The 23,330-nt window shown below is 40.2% G+C and overlaps 1 protein-coding gene across 1 annotated transcript; it reads right to left on the minus strand.

The window, feature by feature from the left end:
- Positions 1-4,404: 4,404 nt before the first annotated feature.
- On the minus strand, positions 4,405-21,946 carry LOC114569953 (homeobox protein Dlx4a). Its single transcript, XM_028600125.1, has 3 exons — positions 21,033-21,946; positions 15,284-15,480; positions 4,405-5,525 (listed from the first exon to the last, which is right to left on the minus strand). Exons 1-3 carry the CDS (start codon positions 21,358-21,360, stop codon positions 5,283-5,285), a joined length of 768 nt encoding a protein of 255 aa, XP_028455926.1. The 5' UTR covers positions 21,361-21,946; the 3' UTR covers positions 4,405-5,282.
- Between the last annotated feature and the right edge of the window lie 1,384 nt (positions 21,947-23,330).

Below are 23,330 nucleotides of genomic sequence, written 5' to 3' on the forward strand. Positions count from 1 at the left end.
CAGCTTTAGTTACTAGTTACTTTGCAGACTCAGATTGACACTACAAAATGTAATCTATAAATAAATCGATATTATACATTTACAAACTACCCAGAAGTAATATATATATATATATATATGCTTCATATTAGCTTCACATTTACTAGCTGTAACATTAGTGTGATATACACACAAGGCTGCTAGCCTTGTCTGTACACATGTATGTTTCCCATTGATAAAATGAAATACCATGTTAAACATAATATATACTGATTTGATTACAGCAAAGACAACGTCGGCAGTAGCAAAATAGGTTACAGAATATTTCTGTTTTGACAGGTGCAATATTTGAAAATCAGAATCATAAATTACATTTATATCTGCATTTATGTAAAAACCTAGAGACTTTCAAACATCAAAATGTCATTTATTAAATGTGTTTGTGTCAAAATGACATGGAAACATCTTTTCCTATTCTATTTTGCCTGGAAACGCTTCCAACACGCTTGCATGTCGAGTGAAAAATAGGCGTCGGTCCTATTTTTAGCAGGCAACCCTGAGATGTGCGTCTCACGCAGGCAGCGTGTAAGCTCTAACCTGTTAACATGGGAGCCGAAATATAAACGCTCACGCCACGCAGCCAACACGCTCACGCCACGCAGCCAGTGTGCAGCCGGCCTAATACATATTATTCTGAAATAGACCATTTCGCATAATGGGTCCTTTAACATTTGGTATTTGCTACAGAAAGTCGCAGGATTTGTCAATAGTCGCTTTTTTGACCAAAAAAAAGTCTCTAAGGGGGTCTGAAAAGTCACTAAATCTAATCTAGTGACAGTGTAGCTAAATTGGCAACAATGCCCCGAGGCTCGTCACCAGCGTGCTGCGCGTGACTCCTTTTGCGCATGCCGGATGGTTTGAAAGACACACACAGGTTTGTGGTACTATCTTTGCGGGGACCGTCAGAGCCGATAATCGGCCGTGGGACAGTCTGGCTGGTGTGTCCCGGCCTTTACAATAATGCATTCCCTAGCCCCTTACCCTAACCTTAACCATCACAACTAAATGCCTAACCTTAACCCTTACCCTAACCATAACCTCATTCTATCCCTAATCCTAAAACCAAGTCTTAACCCTCAAACAGCCCTTTAAACTTGTGGGGTCCAGCATTTTGGCCACACAAAGCTGTCCGGACCCCACAAGTATGCTGGACTCCCGATTTTTGGACCCCACGAATATAGTTAAACAAGAACACACACACACACACACACACACACACTATAGGTGGGTAATAATCTGTATCTTTCACTAATAGTAGTATTGACCTGTGGACGTACTAAGGTGATGAATATGCCGCTTTGCACCCTAATGCAGCGTTCATTATAAGATGCACAGTCATGCTCAGCAGAAACAGCCAGCACGTATTGTAGAAGGTGCAGGCGAACTCGGCTGAGTCAGCACGGTTTCAGGTTATACTCAGCAAAGTTATCCAGATAACTCGGTAAAGCTGCTTCTTGGAACAGGTCCTGGTTTTAGATCATATATACAGAACACTGACTATGTTGTACACATAATGTCCAAAAATACACTCAAAGTATAATTTGACATAAACAAGTGCATTTCATTTTATAAAAGAGAAGGATGAATGGGTAGAATGGGATACACGCAGGCTGAAAGTTCCTTTGGATAAAAGCATCAGCCGAATAATGTATAGTGTATGTTGATTATACTGTTAAAATTGAAGAATGAATGAAAATCTAAAAGATGGATGGATGGATAGGGGGCTTAAAATCTTTACATGAATGAACAATGACTTAAACTACTAAATATTATTATCTGTTTATAAAGATAAGAGGTATAACCAGAACTAATGGTAGTAGCAGTGCAGGGCGTAGCTGTGCGCCAAACAGGACCATGGCAGCAGCTGCAACCACAATCCAGGTGCTGCCACTATCCGAGGAAAACCGCAAGGTGACAAAACCGGGGGGAATAAGATTCTGCGGTCCTGTTCGGTGCTGAGGAGGACGTAGCGTCAGATGAACTTGGGTCCTAGAACTTAATAATAGACTACTGGAATGGAGGAAGAAAAACTAATTAACATGAATCATTCATTTTTTTTCTGGATCTGAAGAAGGCTGAATTAGAATTTCACTGAGTTTAAATAACATTGTGTTTAGCCATAAAAGAGCAAGTATACAGACCACCTACACAGTTCATTATTTTTTATTGGCCCCATATTTTCATCTTTTCTTGCTGGCTGTACTGATTCCATCCATGTGTTTTAAACAGACCCTTTTGCTCTATTTGCCCCCTGAGATGACTACATGACAACCATATACTGTAAATATGTATATCATTGACACCCTACTGCTAGGACTTCACACCTCTGGGTGTTGTGAACCCAGAGTGCGACAGTGCAACAATGCCTCTCTCAGTCAGTTATCACACCCTTTTAAGACACACACACACACACTCACACACACTTTATATCATCATATTACACTGCAGCTGACGGTAATTTGGCCACTTTTCTTTTGTCTGCCGGATTGTTCTAAAACAGTAATGGAATATATACTTTCCTTTTTTGTCCTAGACACAAAAATTCCTGTATGTTCTGTATGTTAGATAATCAAAAAAAAAAAATGAAACCCCAGAAAGACAAAAATTTAAGAAAACCATAAGCAGAATAATACAGCAATGAATGCATTTTTGGACTACAGTTTGTTGTGAAAGGATTAGCCCTCAGTAATCCAGTTGGACGGTAATCCACTACTTCTCAGAATTTTCCCTTCGGGCCCCCGGGGCAGAAGTGTATTCCCTTGACTGACAATTACAGATAATTACAGCGTCTGAGTTTAAAAGCTTTATTTCACAAGCTGCGTCCTAAATTGCCTATAATTGAGGTGGTCATTTTATAAAATCATTGACGATGTTTGACGACTCTTTCTGCTTTTCCAGATGTGTGCCGGGCGCACCGACGTGACCCCCGCTTCTTCTGATTTACGACTTTAGAGAGAGAGAGAGAGAGAGAGAGAGAGAGTGGCTCCGGGGCCACTGGGGCACATGGGAGATTGAATGTGTTATTTTTGTGATATATATACGTCACCGAAGCCTCAGTTTGAGATTATCTGTTGAAGGTGCAAAAACAAATGTGGCGTGTAAGTTCAATAAACAAAATGGGGGTGGAAAAAAAGGGTGGCAATGATCACTGGGTTTGATTTATTTCAAATAACATAGCATGTCCTGACCCAAAGTCAATATATCATTGACAACATATTATTTTCCATAATTTTAAGAGGTTGTTGAATAAATTCCGGGCGACAGATATAGGATTGTAAACTCCAGTAGTGTCTGACTTCAGGAGGTGAGCTGAAAAAAAAACTTTTTTAAACTAGGGCTGCACAATATATGTTTTTCTTTTTTATGGTCATCGCAATATCAACTGGCGCAATAAACACATTGCGAAAGGCTGCGACATATTGTGATTTATCAACAGAAAACTGCACATTAAAATGTTCACTTTTTAGTGGTGCCTTTCACATTCAATGCAAATGTTCAATTTGTTCAATAAAAGAAGGTTGGAAATGGTTTTCTTTCATTTGTTTTAAATACAGCAAGCAATGAATACTGAGAGCAGCAGGAAATGCAGAACTGAGTACGCTTTAATATCTGTTCATTTGTCGCGAGCGATACCGTTATCGCGATATTCAACGTTATTGCATATCGCCTATTCTCCTCGTATCGTGCAGCCCTAATTTAAACTAAGAGCAAACATAACTAAAATCCATTAAAGAGTAAAAGGGAACACAATGCTCGAAATGTTGACAATCAGGAGTGTAGAACTGCAGTTAATGAGAGCCCGTTACGCAGCGCAGCAAAGTCCCGGCATCTAACGGCCCATTATTTACCACCGACGCCTCCAGAAATTCCACTTCCCGGGGACAAAACTGAACAATGAGTAAGCTGGAGTGGTAGGCCCAGTTATTCAAATGTAGTCAATGGAATTAATGGTGAAAATGAGGAAATTGCCTGGTGTCAATATTTCACACATTCATGGCTTTCTAGAGGTGGGGAGACAAGTATCGATCTATTAGTATTATATAAATTGCAAATTGAGAATTGAACCTTTTGGTACTAGAATAATAATAAAAAAAAAAATGAAGTGAGATTACACAGAGAAGCTTATCTTTTTTAGATTAAACACATGTTGACTGAGGTTTTCCTTTTGGGGACATCATTTGAACTTTGAAAAATAGGTAATTGCAATATATCGCAGAATATCGCAATATGTTTAAAATCGCAATGATATCTTATGGTGCCATAAGTATCATGATAATATCGTATCGTGGGACATCTGATGACCCCCCCCTCCCACACACACACACACACACCATCCTTTTTGGCTTTCAAATGCATTTTTTGGCGTTTTCTTTTGGGCTTTTGACCACTTTAGATCCTTTTATTATTATGAAAACAATATATATCAAATTTGACTCATAAAATGAAGTAACCATGTCCATTCAGTGCCTATTTCTTAAAAAAGGGCAGTATAAGTACCATACAATGTCTGCTTGTTCATATAGCCTGCCTTATCAGGGCCTCTGTTGGTGCTCTAAAATCTATATGCTCCACAGATCCCTTATAGTGTTACACCCAGTCAGAATTACAAAAATACACACAATGGTCCCCAATGAAGGGGCCCTTTTGAATCCAATCCATAAAAAAAAATAAAAAAACTACAAAGAAGCCCTGCAGAAGCCTTCTTCTTACACGTGTATCCACCCCACTGTACTGTAAGCCCCTGAAAAGACAGAAACCCCCCCGAAATGTCCAGAATCAGAGATGCAGGGACCGGCATTAGCTTTGAGTTGTAGCTTGATTAAAAAAAAAAAAAAAAGTCTTGGCAGGCCGAGCTCCTGTGCAGGCAGAAATAACTTGAATGTATTGTATTAAAGTAAGACTGCGATTACTTTCGATGGACGTTTTCCTCTTATAAAATGAAAAGTTGAATTCAGGAGTAATTTAACCTTCTCCATTCTCGGGCTGCGACTAACTCGGGTTAATGCTACAGCCTCATAGTCACGGCTATATCTCGTTCCCCTTGCCTTTCCACATTTAAGGACAAGCACACTATCTGTTCCCTGTATTTGATCTCTTCCAGTAATATTGTTTCTGCCTCCAGCGTGGTCTCAGGCTCGTAATGGTGTCCGTGTCCCTAACGAGCTCCAGTCAGCTCCTTTTTTTTTTTTTTAGTATAAATCCATCGATTTGTCCTGGAACTGTTGCGTCGTGCTCCTGACATGTCACATCATCTGAGTCCTGGGCATGGAGTCCTGCTGGTGTCCCGGGTACCAGTGAGCAAAATTGTTCATGTATCCACCCGAGTGCACCGGCGCGCCTTTGGCCGCCATGCTGATGTCCCACAGGGAGCAGGGAGAGGCGGAGGAGGGCGGCGGGGGGGCCAGGTGGTCTCCCTCAGGTCCACAGGGCCCATTCTTCATGATCTTCTTAAATTTGGATCGTTTGTTTTGAAACCATATTTTCACCTGAAGGACAAGGAGAGGAAAAAGAGTTAATAGATAGATAGATAGATAGATAGATACTTTATTAATCCCAAACTGGGACATGACTAATAATATTATTGCATAATAATAAATCAATTTGGGGACCCTGTGGTTGTAGAATGGGTAGGGCCGGGAATCATCAGACGTCCCACCATACGATATCATCACGATTTCAAAGAGATTGCGATATTCTGCGATATATTGCAATGTATTAACCTTCTTTCAACTTTAAATGATGTCCCCAAAGGAAAACCTCAGCCAACATGTTTTAAATTAAAAAAAAGAAAAAAAAAAAAAACTTTCTATGTTCATCACACTTTACATTTGCTATTTACATAATAAAAGATTGATATGCCCGTGTATCGGTACAGAATTTGCCCCGGAAAATTGCAATACTACGCTGGATCGTCCCCAGTATGTGTGAATTTGTCGAAAGGAAACTATGACGACAAAATATGCGTTGGCGGTCTTTTTTTAAGTCGTGTTTAAAACACAACTAAAATACCATTTTTGTAACCTTCAATAACAAAACACATGAGGAAATGCATTCCAATTTTTCGAAGAAGAACTAAATGATGTGAAATTTGAATGCGGTGTTATGCAACAACCTGCATGTGCCTAAAAATCCAACAGTGTAGTTACTGAGAAAATAAGGATAGGATTGGAGAGCTTAGACTTGAAAGGGGAGAGAGAGGAGGGGAATGACATGCAGAAAAGGGCCGCAGGTCGGAGTCGAACCTGCGGCCCGCTGCGTCGAGGAATCAACCTCTATATTTGGGCGACAGCTCTACCAGGGGCCCCTTCAGGAGTTGATTGACCTGTGGCGTTACTAAGCAGAACCTTTTTATTTCTGCTGTTCTCATTATCCAGAGCCACACAGTATGTGATGTAAGGTTACTTTCTTTTCTTCGTGTTTGTAGGCTATCAGTAGGCATGAGTGTAAAATGAGTCACTCAGCTTTCATAGATGTTTGCTTGAGGCATATTATTATATATATGTATGTATATATATATATATATATATATATATATATATATATATATATATATAATATATATATATATTAAACACACACACATATATATAGACAGTATATGCTACGTATTGTGGAATTATTCTAGGGAACCCAACATGCCAAGCCCCTTCAGGGTTTTCTAGGTTTCCTTTGCATGTCCTTTACTTAATGTCTCTTAAATGTATCATTGCTGAATGGGGCCAATTTATTCAATTCAATTCTATACAATCATACAATTGCAATAAACATTATTTCTATAGCACCTTTAAAAACAATAGTTTGCAAAGTGCTTTGACAGAAGCATATACACATCAATACATATATTTAGAAATCATTGTATTAGTGAAAATAGAAGAAGGCGGGACACATTTAAAGGTTAAGTAAAAGCAAAAAATGAATTTGTTTGACATTTATTTTAATGTTAATTTAACATTGTATGGTTTAGGCAGCAGCTAAGCCTAATGTAACTAAAAGACTTCTCCCAGTGGACTTTTTTTATTTTTTAAAGATAACTTTTTGGGGCATTTATTTTGATAGGACAGCAGAAGACATGACAGGGGAGAGAGAGGCGGAGGGGAATGACATGCAGCAAAGGGCCGCAGGTCGGAGTCGAACCCGGGCCCGCTGCATCGAGGAGTAAACCTCTACATATGGGCGCCCGCTCTAACCAACTGACCTATCCGGGCGCCCGTCATTAAGCTTTTTGAGTGTTATTTATTATCTTCTCTAGCTTTTCTGACATTTTATACACAGATATGGTAATAATAATAGTCCAAAATGATGTGAAATATTTCCTTGGAGGAGGACTGTACGTGCACCTTGTCTTCCACAAACCTATGAGAAAACACGTTATAGATAGATATAGAATATACAGGAGCTATAGATAGCATCACATAGGCCAGTGGATCCCAAACTTTTTCACGTGAAGGACCCCTAAACTGACACAAATTAGACCATGGACCCCCATTTGATAAGTTTTTTTTTCCCAAGGTCCCCCCCCATCTGAAAGGAGTTTTGCTTTTAAATATTTTATTGTAGAAAGTGTATGAAAAATATGACCAAAATAGTCCTACATTCATTCTGTCATTGTGTTTGAAATATAGCACAAAAAAAATAATTCCCCTTTTGCTAGGGACCCCTGGAATCCCCCCAAGGACCCGTGGGAACCACTGACATAGGCTACAGTATAAGATTAATGGGTAACACTTTACTTGAAGGTATCGACATAAGGGTGACATGACACTGTCATGTCACCCTTATGTCGATACACATGTCATGACACATGAACCCTAACTTATTTAACCGAACCTGGTTTTTTAAGGAGTTCTTTAAAGTGTTTTTATTCACACCAGTGGTCCCCTTGTGCCCGTGCCCCTCGCAGTACCCATTCTGGGGGTTGCGCTTTAACCCAAACCTAACTTGTCATGATAAAAACAGAAACTAAAAGAAATGTCATGTCACTCTTATGTAACCAATTATTGTAACACGCGGTCTGAAACGCAGGTAGCAGCACGTATCTCAGCCCGTCTGACTGGCATTTCTTCTTGGCTGTCCACACGCCACCTGAAAGTTAACCTTGACAAGACCGAGCTCCTGTTCCTTCCAGGGAAGGGCTCTCTCCCACCCAAGAGTTTCCTACTACAACAATGGTCCCCACCCAGACTGCTAGGAGCCCTGGGTGTGACACTCAACGACCAACTGTCCCTTACTGCCAACATTGTAACAACTACCCGATCGTGTGGATACATGCACGAGATCAGAAGGATACGTTCTTTCTAACGCAGAAGGCGGCTCAGGTTCCGATTCAGGCTCTAGTCCTCTCACATCTCACTCCTGCCCGCGAGTGCCATCCATCCGACCCCTGCAGATAATTTAGAACGCAGCGGCTCGACTGGTCTTCAACCTACACCAGATCTGTCACGCTACACTGCTCTTCCGCTCCCTCTGCTGGTTACCGGTTGCTGCCCGCATCCGCTTCAAGACGCTAGTACTTGCACACAGGGCCAGGAACGGATCAGGCCCAGCTTACATCCAGGATATGGTCAAACCCTACAACCCAACCTCCATATTAGCTAGACTGATTTCACCCCAGGGTGATAGTATACACATCCCTTAATATCCCTGTGCATTTTCGGAGCATTCTGATGAAGGATTTTAAAATTAAAGGCTTAAATGTCCACTTAAAGCTATATTTCAACTCTTTGTCGCCGACAACCAATCGCTCTACGAAATCCCGACTGTTTGCTGTCCTGGCTCCTAAATGGTGGAACGGGCACCCCATTGATGTCAGGATGGCCCAAAGGCCTACACATCTCTTCTGACTGCACCTTGGATAAATAATAAATAAAGTACAAAAAAAAGCACTTTCTTGGGGCTCTTTGTAGTTTGGCTTATTTGAAGCTAATGTACTTGCACTTAATTCTTGCTGTCCGGAGTTAGTACCTTCAAGATTATAAGCACTTAATTGGAAGTCGCTTTGGATAAAAGTGTCAGCTAAATGTTGTAATATAATGTACCATTCAAATGGGAGTCCAACACTGATGCTCTGCTCTATGAAATAATGTCAAATAATAAAAGAAATGTACTTCATTCCTTTGAACACGAGGCAGCAGCCCCATAATACGAACAGTACGTATGTGTGTGAATAAGACTAAGAATAAACAATGATAACGTATTAAATGATTGAGCTGGGTATTCCTTTCGGACATTTTTTTCTGTGGCTAGAGATGATGACTCCGTTGTGGTGTTGTTGTTGATATAATTGACATGCACTTTGTTTTCAGTGTGCTTGCAAATTGAGCATCAAATTACACGAATATGCCTCTCGGGCAACCTGTCAGCTTAGCAGGAACACATGAATCATAAATAATTACACAGAGCTGGTGACGGATACTTTTGTCTCAAACAGGTTTTAACTGCGCCACATAGGGAAGAAAAAAAAAAACTAACGCCCAAAGGACTGGTGCTGCATGGGCGGCAACAAAGGGGCGATGAAAGGGAAAAGAAAAGAAGAGAAAACACGCTTGGCGCTAAAATTGTTTTCTCCTCCACACTGACAGTCCTGGGAATTATTACCCTGGAATTTTATAGGTATTTATGGAAAGGGTTGAAGTGGTTTATGGAAGATATTTTATTCTATAAAAAAATAAATAAATAAAATCTAATTTCAGACTGCTCTAATTGACTCTAAATATGTGGAAAAAATGATCCCTTTGCCCGATCATCAAAAAGGCACCCAGCTTTCACACCCAGGCTTATGCTCAAAGAGCCAAGAAGTCACGCAGAGCTAAACTCGACGTTTAATTCGATCTCTATTGTTCCAGAGTATCTGCTGACGTCAAGTACTGCCTGTTAGAAGTTAGTGTGGATGGTGGCAAATACATAAAAATCAAACTGCCACGCCATAAATAAGCGATGCCATTGTAATTACAGCACATCGTGCTTTTTTATTACGAAATTACTTTAAAACCCTTTCTCCAATTTCTATATTGAGTAAATTGAAATATCAGCAAAGGAAATCATATAAGAACGTAGTTGTCTTTCTAGTTCAGTGATTTTCCCAACCAAGGGAACTAGTACTCAACCTGACCGTGCACTTTTTAGTGAATTTTTAGTTATGCATACAGGCCGGCGCTAATATGTTCCTACAAAGGAAAACTCTGTATGCAAATTCTTTCGTTCCTTCAGCTATCAGGCTATTAAAGCTTCCAATGTGTAGGAATTTCTCTCCCATCTAGCGTTGAGCTCATATCTTGTAATCAACTCTCTCGCGCCATGCAGTTCAAAGTACGTATAACAGCTACGGTAGCCTTCACGCTTCAAAAAGCCGGTCTCTTGCTCTTTTTCTGGAGTGAAGAAAAAGACTCCGGTTCCTGAAATTTGGATTTTGAATACGTGTGGTCCTCCATGTTTCTTTCTTCAAACTCGCCGGGGCCCGGAAAGCTACGATACCCGTTAGCAGCATTAGCAGCACCCTGTGAGTTTATCATGTGACAGCGAAAACGCGAAAAAGGCGGAGCAGTATGTCCTGTATGTCCCTTACCGGCTAACGTATTTCAAGATGGAGCATGAATATGGAGCATCTACCCCAGTTCGTGCAAATGCAAAATGTAAAATTTCAAGCCAAAAGGAATACTTGGGATTGATGGTGGTGGTAAATATTAATGAAAAAGGACAAGTTTGTGAACGGGCAACACAGATTTTGATAATGAACTACTAAACATGTTACACACTGGACCTACCAAACCGCAGTGCCTGCGGTATTATAATTACCCGGATGAAAGCCTAAAGAGAGTATGTGGAGCGTAGCTTATGAGCCCAGGAGTCAATCAACAGCACGTTGAGTTAATGCAGCCTCAGTGAGAGGATTTCTTCCGTAATTATTGGTTTCATATTCCAGCAGCAACATGGAGCTGACAGCTTCCCTGAGAGCGCCGCCACTGACACCGACATTAGCGGAGGAGGGTGGCTGAGAGGCAGGCCAGGTGCCGCTGGGTGGGTGTGTGTGTGTGTGTGTGTGTGTGTGTGTGTGTGTGGGTGTGTGTACACAGTATGTGTGCAAAACATTGAACTAAACCTTTTTGTGTGTCTGTATATTCTTGAATACTGGGCAAAAAAAGTTGGGGTCCTGTGAGGATTTTTAGGAATAAAAAGAAAAAGGCGTCCATTTGGCGGGTGGTTTAAGTATGGGCAGTGTTTGTGTGAGAGAGAGAGAGAGAGAGAAAGATGGATCGAGATAGAGAGGGTTTCAAGGAAAAATGTTGGAACTGTGCTACGTGCCACTTCTCAGCTGCGTCTGGGAACATTAGAGATTTAGATGGAAAGTGGTCAGCGGTTGGCTGCCGGCCTAATGGCACGAAGGCAGGCTAGAGATGTGGTGTATGATCACTATCTTTGTGTGTGTGTGTGTGTGTGTGTGTGTGTGTGTGTTTGTTTCCATCTGTATGTGTGTATGTATGTATGAAAATGCGCACATGAGCTGCATATGTCTGAGTAGCTGCATGGGTATTTGTGTGGACTTAGAGTGCACCCGTGTGTGTGAGCAATGTGTGTATGTGCCCCAGTACATGCTGTATGTTGCTTGTACGGTTCCATATACACACGGGGCTAATGACAGCTGACTTGACTGTCTCAATACAAGCTGTTCTGTGTCTCCATCTATTTACTGCCCCACCACCAGGAGGAGAGAAAGCGAGCCTGCGAAACACAACCGCGTGTTGTATATCCATATTTACACAAGTTTAATGTTTAATAAATGAAAAATAAAAATGCTAGCTCTAATGTGTTTAGTGTGGTTTCAGCACTGAATAAAAACAAGCGGGGGAAAAAAAAAATGCTGTTCTTCAAATATGGAATTATAATTGTGCTTGAGAAAAACCAATGGACTTTTGCACAAAGTTGGTAGTGCGCAATAAGGAGATTTTAAAACTACTTTTCTACACCAACCTCATTGCCAGACAGAACATTGTTTGCTCATTGGATGATTCTGCAAAACCCTGGATTTTGAAAAATTGTTCTTAATGTGAAAAATGACTTATTTTTACTATATCTGCGCGTGGCAACTATCGGATCGTTGAAGAAAAAAAAATAAAAATTGCAGTTAGCAACATTTGCCAACAAGTGGTCAGACGATCACAGGGGTTGAAAAACAAACCAGGTTAGTCACAATTATTTGGACAAGAAAATGAACGTGAAACAGGGAAATTACAGCCGAAGCGTTGGTTCTAAACGCCCATCACGGTTCATCACCCCCCCTCCACCTCGGCGTCACAACACCCACGAAATCCATTGATGATGATCCATTCAGGTCCAATAAAAATATGGAATGCCTAGAAAAGCTGTATAATTTTATCGTTTTACCCCATTCATGTGTGTGTGTGTCAGCCGGCTCGACCAGAGGAAGTCTCTTAACGTGTGCCGCTGCCCGATGTGAGTCAAGTGCCGATGTGAGCTGCGCGCGCTCAGATTTAAACTGTTTACGGCATAACGCCAAGGGATCCGGATCCGGCTGCATTGTGAAATCCATAAAATAATAAACTGTTCTCATTACAAACAATAACAGAAGATGGAAATCATTTCACAAACGTTTTAGCTATCTATGATTGTTTGATCGCTAACGTTAGCTCAAAACGCCATTCAAGTGACAGCCTTTGTTGTGCTTGATCGCTAACGTTAGCTCAAAACGCCATTCAAGTGACAGCCTTTGTTGTGTTTGATTGCTAACTTGTAGCCAGCAGTGAACGAACTTCGTTACGTAGGTCCATTTTTATTGTACTGACATTACAGAAGTCTCTCGTTAGCCGGTTCTTGTAGGCTACTTCAACCTCTAATCTAGAACTGACGTCAGGCATCATGCCGTGAAAATGTGATGCCTTAACGCTAAATAATAAATTACTGCTATGTAATGTCTATCTCATTATTCTGTGGCTAACAGCAAAACAGATCTGCGTCTGTCGCAAAGTGACTCACGCGCAACTCACATCCGCACTCGACTCACACCGGGTAGTGACAAGGTGCATGCTCTCAACTGGCTCGGCTGACGAAGGACTGTGGTGCGCAGGCTCTACCTAATAACGCAGGAGATCATCTCAGGAAAGGACTGAATGGGGCCGCTGTTTTAGAACGCGGATTCCAGTTTTCCTTGTGCACTTAATTTAATGAATGCAGCTTGACTTCCTGGTTCACCTTTTGACCGTACTACAGCAAATTGGGGAGCTGTGGAAAACAAATGAATTCCTTAAGACAATGGCCGAGCGACACTGTTAAATAATCTGTAAAACCACTGTTAGGCTTCGTCGCTAAACAGGTCCCACGTTAACACTGACTTGTCTACACACACAAAAAGAAGAAGCGCCAGCAGTACAAAAAAAGCACACACACTCTTTATCCAAAGCCAACAGAACTGTGTCCGCATTCCTTCAAACTACAGCCAGATCCTTTAATAGCGCTCGAGTATCAGAGGAACTCTGACACAGACCATAATACAATCACTCAAAGCCCACTTTCCCTGATCCAAAACACCTCAAAGAACACAGACAAACAGTGTAGCTTCTTTGGTAAGCATGCAGCGAGTATGACTAGCAGCAGACCGCATTCAAAACCACTTTGCCACTACAAGGCAAAGGCAGACGAACGGATCATCTCCTACTCCCAGAGTAAACAGTGCCGCGGTGCATAATTCATAAGGGATTAGGACGGTTCATCTGATGACATCAGCAGCTGCTTATGTACAGTACACACACATACACGCACGCACGTGCACGCGTCTCTGATAATGCTACACAGAGCATTATGTGACTTTCAAAAATACATGTCTTTATTTGCTGGCAAAATGTGCCGCTGTCTCCTTTTCTGCTGCTGAGAAAGAGCAATGATTATATTTACGTGTACATAACGTACATGATAACAGCTCTAAATAACAGCGGCATTGTGTGTGTGCGTGTGTGTGTGTGTGTTTTTTGATAAAAAAAGGGGGAAAGCTGACAAGTGGCAAAACAAGTTTTCCAAGTGTCCAGCCCTGTTTGTTGAAATAGGCGTGATGTGCATTTCTGCCACGTTATACACAATATGAATAGAGTATACAGTATATTACAGTACGCATGTGTGTTACTGATGGAGGAAAAGGTTCCTCTTTTCCAAATGCTCCACATAAGTGTAAAAATCTGTACTCTTTTTAGTGAAAGAGTCAATTGCTACTAATGCCATAGAATGTAATAATAATAATAATAATAATATATATATATATATATATATATATATATATGCCCTGAAAAGCCAAAACACATATTCGCTCAAACCCAGTCAAGAACTGAATCGGTCTTTTTGACCCGTTTCATTATGAAAAATGTATCATGTCAATATACATTCATTTCTCAAAAACATATCTTTAGACGGACTGTGACTACTTAAAAAAACAAGTGCTGAAGAAAGAGAGCCTGTTGAAATAGCCAAGGCAGGCTACAGACAAAACTACCTTTTCATTTTTATCTGTAATTGAAAATGTCTGATGAACTGACATCTTACGCTTTTTTATTCCCTTTAAATAAACGAAGGCAGTAACTAAATTAATTTTGTGTGTGTGTGTGTGTAAGAGGGAATGATGACAAGTGGCAAAACAACTCTGCGTGTGACAACAGTAAAAAGAATGTACCAGTGCCTGTTTAGCCTTTAATACTTAATAATGATTGCCCTTACATTGTGAACAAAGGAAGACTTTAAATCCAATCCGCGCAAAAACAATCAAAGACATGCAAGATTAAGATTCTAGAATAAATCTCATTTAATTATTTCTTTATTTAAAAAAAAAAGAAAAATGGTATGTGGTTTCCCATATGCCACATGTATGTTGTATCAATATTAACTTACGTATGCTGTGGTCATGCATTCCAGTGATAGCTCCGGGCAACCGCCTCACAGTGCGTCATGTATACTTTAAAGTTTAGGACGAGATGATGCACATACGCTCTCAATTAGAGAAATTAGCCAAACACTTTGTTTATATTAGAAAATGTTTCCGACTCCTGTCATCACATATATTTATTGTTTGTTATACCTTCAGGAATATAGTTTTTTTTTTAAACATTTTATTCCTCATGAGTGTAAAATACTTAATTTGCGTAATTAGGATTTCTTTAAATTTATTGCCATGACTCATCTTTAAATTTAAAGAAATGGGAAACAGCACCACGTTGGTGTATATTGTGTGTGTGTGTGTGTGTGTTAGTACCTGGGTCTGTGTCAGGCCCAGTTTGGCCGCCAGGTCGGCCCTCTCGGGCAGTGCGAGGTACTGGGTCTGCTGGAAGCGCTGGTTGAGGGCCTGGAGCTGCAGGCTGGAGTAAATGGTCCGAGGCTTCCTGATCTTCTTCCCCTTCCCGTTCAGCCTCACCTCCCCGTTCTCTATCACCGTCGTGGGCTTCTCGTGATCTGGAAAAAGAGCAGGACGTTCTCGAGATAAGTATCAACACGGGGTATTTGTGTGTGTGTGTGGGTGGGGGGGTCAGATTTGTTTGGCCCTGGGAGTCACGGGAATGCATCGTCCCTACGCAGTGTTTTCATTGCTACGCGTCCACCGACGACACACACTGAATCCCCTTTTACGCTCGATGAAATGTTGTGGACGATCAGAACGCCACTTCAGCCCTGCTTTTTGATCTATAATTTAGTTTCTTTTTTGTGATATATTTGAGCTCCGTTAAAAGGGAAAGCTCGTTGAAACTCGTTGTGCTGTTTTCCTCATCACGGGAGGATTTTCCGACTGCTTTTGATCAACATCTCTATCCCACGAAAAACGCCTAGGAAAGTAAAATAGGAATAAAAATACCCAAAATGAATGTTTTTATATACAGTATAGTACACGTGGCCTCTATTAGAGTGTAAACCGCAACCCATTCAGCATTGTTTTACAGGATATTAGTGTTTAAAAAAAATAAAATGTAGGTCCATTTATTGTATTTTTGTCCAACATGTAGAGACAGGCCACGTAGGGGCTTTAACCACTGACATTGTATTACAGTTAAACAGTCCACCCGCATGTGCACCTAACCTCAACCATCTCAAATTGAACCATATAACAGAAAGCATCTCTGGTGGCTGCAGTGGACTAAAATAGCAATTTGTAATTTGTTTCAAAATAAAAGGCTTTTCGATTATTTATTTTTTTCCAATGTAATATCGTGTGACAAAAAAATAATTCGCCGAAATATGTTCCGGTGGATTTACTGCAGGACTTCACTGAGTCCAGACTGCTATGAACTCAATGAACAAAATGCCATAAACAAAGTACAATTCAGTATTAATAATATATATATATATATATAGTATGATGGTGTGCAATGAATGTGTAATGACTCCTCTTTGTTCGCTCTTTGTAGTTTGGGTAACCCAAACTGTGCAGCTCCGTCGAGAGGGCTTTTCTTCACTTTAAGTTTTTTTTTTTTTTCTCAAGAAAGCTATACAACTGTGTGTTCGCCCACGCTGGCCTTTGTTATGACATGAGCTTCTAGCCTGCAGTGGCAGGAGGGAACAGCTGTGGACAAGCCGAGGGGCCCCACAAGACGCTCGTGATTCTGTAACGGAGCTCGCAGCTCGTGCAAAGCAAGCCGCAGAAGAAGACAGCAGCTCCGCGCTGAAGTGCACCGACACCGGACGAGAGAAGAGAAAGCAACGGGCACTTTGGAAAGGAAAACTTACCAGGGTGTGCATTTGGGTTTTAACCCCTTGTTTTTTTTGGTTGGCAGTAGCCAGGGCTGGGCAATATTATCGATATTATATCGATATCGCGATATGAGACTAGATATCGTCTTAGATTTTGGATATTGTGATATATTACGTGGTGTCTTTTCCTGGTTTTGAAGGCTGCGTTCGAGTAAAGTGATGTCTTTTTCTGAGCTTAGCAGACTGCACTAGCTGTTCTATTATGTTGCCTTTACACACTTTGTCATTAAATCAACATTTCTGTTGATTATTCATCAAAAATCTCATTGTGCACCAACTGTCAATCCTACAATATTTGTATCTAGTCAAGAATATTGTGATATTTGATTTTCTCCATATGGCCCAGCCCTAGCAGTAGCTTTACTTTAATGTTTGGGGTCCCACAGACAACCATGCTGTATAGGTACAGTATGTGTCAAAATATGTTTTATTTCCGCCTTTAAATAAAAATGTTTCTGTTCATTTAACCTTATTCAGACCCAATGCGTAGTAGGGCTGCATGACATGAGGAAAATACGCGATAATGTTGTTAAATATCGCGATAAACCGATATTAAAGTGTACTCAGTTCTGCTGCTTTTGATATTCTGCTGAATCCAAAACACATGAAAGGTACATCATTTCCAACATTCTTGTATTGAACAAATTGAACACTGAATTAAATATAAAAGGCAGAACTAAAAAAAAAACAGTGACAGTTCCATTTTGAAGTGCAGTTTTCTACTGATAAAAAAAATCTCTGAGTGTCTTTTGCGATGTGTCGCAGCCTTTTGGGATATGGTTATTGCGGCAGTTATTATTGCGATGACGCAATAATGTGTTTTTTTTTTTTTTTTTAAACGACATATCATGCAGCCCTAACACGTAGAAATGTTTTGAGGTAATGACCCCTTACAAGGAAATACAGAAATAACCACAAGGCATTCTTAGTGCACCCAAATAAGGAAATATGACATGTTTATACTGTATGTTTAATGGGCTGTGTGTGAAGAAACAAATATATATATATATATATATATATATATATATATATATATATATATATATATATATATATATATATATATATATATATAGATATATATAAGAGCTGGGCAATATATCGATATTATATCAATATCGTGATATGAGACTAGATATTGACTTCGATTTTGAAAATTGTAATATGGAATAAGTGTTGTCTTTTCCTGGTTTTAAAGGCTCCATTACAGTACAGTGATGTCATTCATTCTATTATTTGCCTTTACCCACTTAGTCATTATAGCCACATTACTGATGATTATTTATCAAAAATCTCATTGTGTAAATATTTTGTGAAAGCACCAGTAGTCAACACTACAATATCGCTGTGGTATCGATATCAAGGTATTTGGTCAAAAATATTGTGATATTTGATTTTCTCCATATCGCCCAGCCCTAATATATATATATATATATATATATATATATGGATAAAAAAAATAATATATATATGGATAAAAAAAAAAACATTTTTAGTGATGTAATGATACACTCATCACACAATTCGATACAATTCACGATTTCTTTAACCGAATGAGCTGCAGACAAATGACAACATTCCATATTCCTTTATTTATATAAAGTGTGCCAAACAACAGATGTGTCCTTTTGATAAGTCAAAAATGCAACTGAAATTGTGTTTTATCTTAAATGACAAAAACGAACTAGATTACGGCCTAGGCCATTTAAAAAAAGAAGAAAAAAAATGGCATGCGAGTCATTGTTTTTATCTCAAGCGGTTGTAACCTTTACACATTGATATCGATCTTTAACGATTTCACGGTGTTGCATGGTCACATCCCTGTTCCTTTTTGTTTTCCAAAAAAGTCCTTCAGACAAACCAGATGAAGAGTATACAGTAATAGTCTGACTCCCTGTTTGACCTCACGGAGCAAACTGCTATAAAACTCCAATCAGGGGAATTTAATTGGACTTCTTTGGGAATTGGCAGCGGTAGTGCTGCATATAAAGTACTGTACTGTCAACACCAATCTCAGACACAGAGAATATGATTATAAATATGTTTTACAGCTGGCAGAAGAAATGCGTCCTTCCCTGTAACGGCCCTCTGCACTTCGTCATCAGCACAAAAATCAGAGAAGAACCATCATTAGAAGTATTTTTTTTTTTTTTTTTTTTTACAAGATTAGGAAATTAAAGTATAATAGTGATAACGCAATATTAAGTGTGTTCCTTGAGATGGAGTCTTTTATTTATTGTAACATTGCTTCATGTACAGTATATATTAAGTAGACACAACATGCTGATGTGGGGCTTTCACTGAATCATTTAGACCATTAACATTTTTTGCAAGAAATTGAAGGCATAGATAGAATTTCACGGCACAAAACTGAGTTGGGATGAAATCCCTTTAACATGTTATTTTTTTATTTTTTTTACATCTTTCTGCTGTATTTGTAAGGATGAATAGTCAAACAATATTTTTTTACAACCTTGAACTGTTCTACAATAATATTTTGAGTAATTATCACTAAGAGATTTGTACATTTGTATTGGCTCCCCTGTCATTTCTCTTGTAATTTGGCTTCCTGGTAACTTCATACATAGCAGCATATTATAAATTGACAAGATGAGAAGTCAGACTTAGAGCTGAGTTTGTGCTGAGAAAATGTAGGTATAGAAGGAAGGAAGGAAGAAAGAAAGAAAGAAAGAAAGAAAGAAAAAAGAAATAACTGTTTGCCTGCCGTCAAGTAATCATTTAATTGAATGTGAAAAGAATGACCTGTATGTAACATTAATAATAATAATAATAATTATTATTATTGTTGTTGTTATTTTTAGTAGTAATAGTGGTACATGATCAGACTCTGTTAACAATAACGTCATTCAGCTATTCAGGCTGCAGTAAAGTGCAGATCGCTCTTCTTCACCAAATATCTGATCAATGGAGGACCTTATACAATGCCTTATCACATACCTTAAAACATATAAAAGGATCATATAAATTCTATATTTATCTATATCTATATTTTATATTTTTGCATTGTGTTGTTGTTGCATTGAAACCATGTAACCTTTGAAGACATAAGCTATTACACCCGACAGCTACTGTTGACAATGTAGCTCTAAGTCAAGTGGTCGGCAGGGAATTTGCTTAACCGGGCCTTGACGGTAAAGGTTTTATTTATAAGCAAAAAAAAGTACATATTTAAAAATAGCCTAATTAAGTCATTCATAATCGAATTGATCTGAGGTAAAAAAAAACAAAAAACGATCTGTTTTCTCTCTAAGGTTAGGATTCTCGTGCTATTTTATTTTGAAAGGAATTTTGAATTAAACACAGGGAATGTGTCGGTTCAATTCACATTTAGTTTTAATCAAATACAGTTATTTCTGGCAACTTCTCAGGTGTGAAATTGGTAGTTAACACATTATTATTTATGTATTATTATTATTATTATTGCAACCCTGTCAGTGTGTGCGGAGGGAGCGCGTGCAGGCAGCAGAAACAGGGTGGATGTTATTTGGGAGACGACGGGCTGAGGGTTATGGTTTTGGGCCGCTGCGGGACACCACAGGGCCGGTGTCGGCTGCTTCTTGTGGAGAGTCCCACAGTCTGTGCAGGCCTTAAACTCATCTCCCGTCCAACCCCAAAGTACACGAAACATGACGCTGTGGGCAACCCGTGTGTGCATCCAATTATTGTGCTCGACTGTGGTTAATTTTCATGTTTTTATTTTACACTATACTTCAACTATTTGAATGGGCCTAAATAAAACATCTGTTAAGAAGACCTTCTCTAACCTTCTCTTCCATTAGAGAAATTCATGCTTTGTCTATTGTTGCATTTAATTCCCTCTGCGATAGTCTATAAGCAACATATTTCTGACTTGGGCAGTCTTGCATAAAGACCGATGTAGAGACGACACAAATAGCCTAATGGAAATATATATATATATTTAGCACGAGAGGGCCCAGTAAAAATCAAATAAACCATGACCCAATAAAACAAGTGGCCCTGATTGGTTAAGAGTTCTTTATTCTCTTTGTTTGTTTTACTTTTCTTCCAATTCTTTTTTTTTAAACTCCAACTCGACTGCACCTGAAAGTCCGTTATATGAATGAGCGTGTTAATGTAATTGGGTGGCCCATGTGCTGCAATTCGCCATTGGCAACCATTTAGGAGTTAGACCACATTGGTGACAAGAGCACACTGTTAATGCAAAAGGGAAAGTTCAAAAGACGATTATTTTCTATTAGAAATGTCCTGTGTAAACCTACCCGCATCTTCCAGTCTGGTGTGTCCAAGCGCGCCGCCGTGACCACTGTGCTGATAGGGCAGGTAGGCCCCAGGGTGGTGCGCGGTCACGGGGCTGTGATAGGCCGGGTATCCCAGCGGGCGACCGTACGACGATGCACCAGAGGAGAAGGGCCCGTCGTGCTGCGAGGAACCGACGGCGTGCAGACCGTGGACCGAGTAATGGTTGTGGGACAGGCCGGGGGAGTGCTGCTGGTGTCCGGTGTAGCCGTGGCCGCCGAACTCCAAAAACGCCGATTTGGACGGGTCAGGCGGGACTAAAGTATCCGATATTGAGCTCATAGTCATCATTGGGGTGAGGGGCAGTGATATGGCGGCGAATAAAAAATAAAAAAAATGGTCAGCTATGACCTCCAGACGGGGGCCATCATAAAGCAACCCACCATCAATGTTAAAAGAAAAAAAAAAGGTCTAAAGACTTTCAGAGAAGTTTTTCACTTTCCATAAACCAACAGCAGCCTTTATAAAAAAAATAAATAAAGATTTACCTTCGTTTAATGTCACTATATTCCTGCTGAATGACGAGTATTTAAAGCGGCTTTAGGTGGGTTTGCCCTCCGCTACATCCCAGGTGAAGGATCCATGGACCATGTTTACCATTGAGAACAAGACGCGGGAAGCTAGGGGGCCGACGTGCAGCCGAGACAGCACTCGAGTTAAAAAAAACAACAACCAAGGAACTCCCGACCAAAGAGGCAGTTCAACTGATTTAATATCCTCCGAATGGGGTTATTTTCCTTCTTCTCACCCTCCAAAAAAACAGCCAGCCCGATGCTTGTTTTCGTCCCGTGTTGTGAAGAGGCGTTCGGCAGCGTAGAGGTCAGAGGAGCGGAGTGTTTTCCTCCTCTTCAGAGCGCACTGTGTGTGTGTGTCTGCATGGAACGTTCTCTGCCTCCACTCTCGCACACACCGCGCGCTCATTGGCTGCAGCTCTTTGCCGTGTCAACTAATCACAATCCGCGCGAGCGGTGGACCGGCTCCTCTCAGTTTAGAGTGTGTGTGTGTGTGTGAGAGAGAGAGAGAGAGAGAGAGAGAGAGAGAGAGAGAGTAGGCCTGAATGCCCACTTTAAAAAGAATTATTTAGCGAGGAGCCATATAACTATTAAAATATAATTCCGTGTGAAATTCTGGGCTAAAGATCTACAGGCGCCGACTCCTTTCATTAGGTGGCCTCATGCCGTCGGTTTATTCAGACTCAGTAGGCCAGATTCACTGAAATTAAAAGATAAATAGCCTAAATAAAAATAAACAAATAAAAAATACCGGAATAGCTTTCAGGCTAAATAACTGCAGAAGTGTTAGGTTTGTTGTTACAAGTTAAAATATTTACCAGTTATTTCTCGTTTGAGGTGACTGCTTGAGGCCTTAATTGATTTTATCCTAACTTTGGATCATTATAGCCAACGAAGAAAATAAACAGTTCTATAGGCGCACTTTAAGTTATCTGATAATCGTTGCGTGCGTAAATTAAGCTACATTAAAAATATAGGACTGTTTGCCGTCATGTGTTGCACCGTAGAATAGGCCTATATTTAAAAACTAACTATTCACAAATACTGTGCACGATTTCATATAAAAAAATAAAAAAAAGGCACGATGGCAGGTTGGCTCGTGAAACGCAGCGCTTTTCCAAAAATAAAATTCTTCCTGCGTGCCAAAAGCAAAACAAGGCAGATCAGACCAAATTATCCTCATAAGCTGCTGTTGAAAGGCCGCAGACCTTATTATCCAAATTGGCTTTTATTAAACACACACTTACACTCATCCACAAGACTCCCAAGTTCCAAAAAAACATCTCATGGTGCCATTTTTCTCTCTTTATTTATTTTTGTTGTCTTGTTGGCACAAAATGAAGACGAAGTGATGAGACTGATGAGAGCGGCGTGATTTTACGCCAACGTAATAACCTTCAGAAGTAGCAGAGTAGCCTATCACAGACACACACACACACACACACACACACACACACACACTGAGGGCACCGCCTGTGGTCCCACACGAGAGACAATTACAACAAACATCGCCCCCCTAGAGAAACTCCAAACTTGTGATTTTGGCCGAGCAGAGGCTCGGACACTGTAATCTCGCTCAGATCACCGTCATTATGCGCTCATCATGCGGTGGGAATCCCGGACTGTACGTGGGCCTGCTCTCAAATGAAAAAATTCAACCTCACAGCATCACCGCATGCATATAGAATAATGACGGATACCTTAAAGGCATCTCAGTGGAACTAGAGCCCGATAAATCATTCCTTCACG

The sequence above is a fragment of the Perca flavescens genome, chromosome 15 (genome assembly GCF_004354835.1).
Source record: "Perca flavescens isolate YP-PL-M2 chromosome 15, PFLA_1.0, whole genome shotgun sequence".
Taxonomy (NCBI): domain Eukaryota; kingdom Metazoa; phylum Chordata; class Actinopteri; order Perciformes; family Percidae; genus Perca; species Perca flavescens.